The sequence below is a fragment of the Pristis pectinata genome, chromosome 9, assembly GCF_009764475.1.
Source record: "Pristis pectinata isolate sPriPec2 chromosome 9, sPriPec2.1.pri, whole genome shotgun sequence".
Classification (NCBI taxonomy): Eukaryota; Metazoa; Chordata; class Chondrichthyes; order Rhinopristiformes; family Pristidae; genus Pristis; species Pristis pectinata.
The window spans coordinates 29153950-29156828 of NC_067413.1; the positions used below are offsets into that span (position 1 = coordinate 29153950).

The window sequence follows — 2879 nt, forward strand, 5'->3', positions numbered from 1 at the left end:
TCCTGCCTAGTTGCAATGGTACAGATCAGGTTGACTCACATTCAATGGCTGGATTCGATGGGCTTGAAGTATCAGTGGATGTTGCATCGTTGCACAAGTATCAATAGAAGCCGTTGTCTTTTCGGTTTCCATAGCAAATTTCTTAGGTGGCCTCTTGGTGAAATTTGCAGCGTGTGTTCTTCAGAGACAATGTGTGATTACCGCAGGGAGTTTACATGTAAACATGTTTTGTTTGGAAAACTGGTTCTTGTTTGAATGAATTAGCTGCTTTCCCTTTTCCATAACCCCTGAAGATGTCCCTTATCTCAGAGGTAATAATTCCCAACAAATTGCATCAAAAGCACAGTACAATTACATTTTGTAAAATTTGGTCCAATGGGAAAGAACTACTAACAGTGGAGAGAGGGGGGAAATTCGTTTTGCCGCTCATAGGAATGAACATATGTACGAAGGTAAGACTTATGAATTTAATATTTATGGGAGCTCGTTCGTATGTATGGGTTTTGGACGTGCTGGGACCAGCTACAGACATATCTACTGATGAGCTGCCAGCCCAAATAACTCTGAACCATCATCACAGTGATACATAAGAGATAAACATGCCACAACCAAACAGATGCCACAACCAATGGATCCGAAATGAAAGCTCCACAATACATTCACAGTTACTTTTGAATGCGAGTCGACCATTAAACATCTAACGATAGAGGGCTACAAGAACATCCCCATACTCAACAATACCCCGCCAAGCATGTGAGCACTAAAGACAAGCTTGAAGCCTTGGCTATCATGTTCAGTCAGGTGCGTCACCGTGGTGATCCCTCTTGTTTTCTTCATAACATCCCCCACCCCCACCAGCACGGAAGCCACTTCATCACAGAGAAGTACAAGGGCAGAAGGGCCATGGGAACATCAACTTCCCCCCTCCCCCACCCCCGGTTCCCCTCCACACCACCCTGGCTCGGAAATGTCCTGCTGTTCGCTCATTGTTGCTGGGAACTTTCGGACCTACAGCGCCCGTTTGTAAGAAGCGTGGTCGGGGGGATTTGGAAGTCCAAGGTTAATGCTCAACTCACGGCGCCGGGGGATCAGTGTCTCCCGGAGACGGACAATGTGAGTCTCCCTGCCGCCCCAATGGCCGGGCCACGCGGCGTGTTTCTGGTGACAGAGCCCCTCGCCCACCGCTCCACACGAGGAGACCCTCCGGGAGCAGGCAACACCACGGCAGCAGCTTCATCACTGAAGCGAACAACCTTCCTTCTTTGGAACTGCAGATCCGAACACTTCAGAAGCGGCTGTTTCACTGACTGTCGTCCGAACCCGAGCTCCTGCCCCAGCGGAAGGGGTTAAGCGCAGTTTCCACTGGGGTTCGCTGCCGTCTCCCCTGCTTCGGCTGACTGGCGGCTCTTCGGGCTTTTTGTGCGGAGTTTCTGTTTCTGTTACATACTGTGTACACCCAGTAGGCGCAGTAATAAGTGGCCGCTTGTTCATGTGTTAATTTTTCGATTACAAGGTGGAATTCGGAATTTGAAACTTTTCCCGCTTTGAAGGAATCCCCGACTCCCGGATCCCGCGCTATTCCATCTCCAAAGTAGAGTATCCTGGTGGGCGGCTGGCCGGGTTTCTGCTGGTACCAGTGAAGAGGATTACTGTTGCTAACCGTGGCTCCAGCCACTTGGCACGTGATTATCCCTTTTTTTCCGGGAGTCCTGGTAATCGATGCTCTGGACTGGGTCAGGGTCTGAGCCAAACATCCACCTGCAAAAAGAGCAGAAATAGTTAAAAACAAATCTGCGCGGCGGGAGAGAGCGATAAAAGCTGAAGAGGCATCGGAAACGCACAGCTGAAACTCAGCACCAGGAACCATGGACCCGGCCACATGTTTGCTCCGCTGGGTCAGGGCGATTCCCCAAACAGCTGGTTGGAAACTGAGCGAAATCAGCTCAGTTCCCTGGTGATACCTGTGTCGCACTGAACCCGCCCCGTTGCGCTTCCTCCGGACGCGCCCCGTTTCATTGGGGGAGGTGGGTGCCAGGGGCGGGGACACGCGGAGCAACGTAAGAAGTGGTATGTGGAGCAGGCTATCCAGCCTTTCAATCCTGCTCACCGTTCGTTAAGATCACGGCTGGTCTTCCCCAGCGCCGTATTCCAGCGCGGTGTCCACAATCTCCGAGTGGCGCCCGACACATTCGTGACGGTCTGCCGAGATTCCGTTCCCCATCGGTGGAGAAATCCCTCTGTCCACCCTATCATTTAACTCAACCTCATGCAGTCCGGGGAGACTGGAGCAATGAATATAAACGGCCTCGCATTTAACCCTTTAGACACTGGATAACCGCGAGACCTTAAGAATTCATTTTTCAATAAAACATGGTAGTACAAGGACAATGGACACAGCGGTTCATTTTCCACCCGCTTCCCGTCACATTGTTTTTAAGTTACGCTCCTGCGAAAGCCACAGTGGATTCTCACTGCGTTACAGGCACTACACAAATGTAATGTATTGTTTGCCTGGTGACTGGATCCGAGGCGCCGCATTAAAGTCAACATTTCTGTGTTTGTTCAGCCCTGCGCTCAGCGGCGGCTGCGGTCTGGCCGTGTTACTGATCATTAACGTGTGGAGACTGCCGTTCACTTCCGATCTCGGTTCTAATTCCGTGACAGGGAACCCTGGAGACTCCCCTCAGCCGCTCCCGCCGCTCCGCCTGTTCGCTGCTCCTGGAACCGTGAATCTGTTACTGTGATGGGGGGGGGGGCGGTGGCGGGAATGGGTTTCCTACCGTAGGGTCCTGCTGCGGAAATGTAGGCCTTCCCTGTTCCACCACAGATGCTGCCTTACCCACTGGGTTCCTCTAGCACGTTGATCGTTATTGCTCCAG

At 51.8% G+C, this 2879-nt stretch overlaps 1 gene segment (V, D, J or C); it reads right to left on the reverse strand.

Moving 5' to 3' along the window:
* Positions 1–1088: 1088 nt before the first annotated feature.
* LOC127574479 (Ig kappa chain V-III region PC 7175-like) lies at positions 1089–1911 on the reverse strand. The segment is given in 3 exon segments: positions 1089–1328; positions 1448–1758; positions 1842–1911. Coding segments are annotated over 3 exon segments (591 nt in total).
* Positions 1912–2879: the final 968 nt, after the last annotated feature.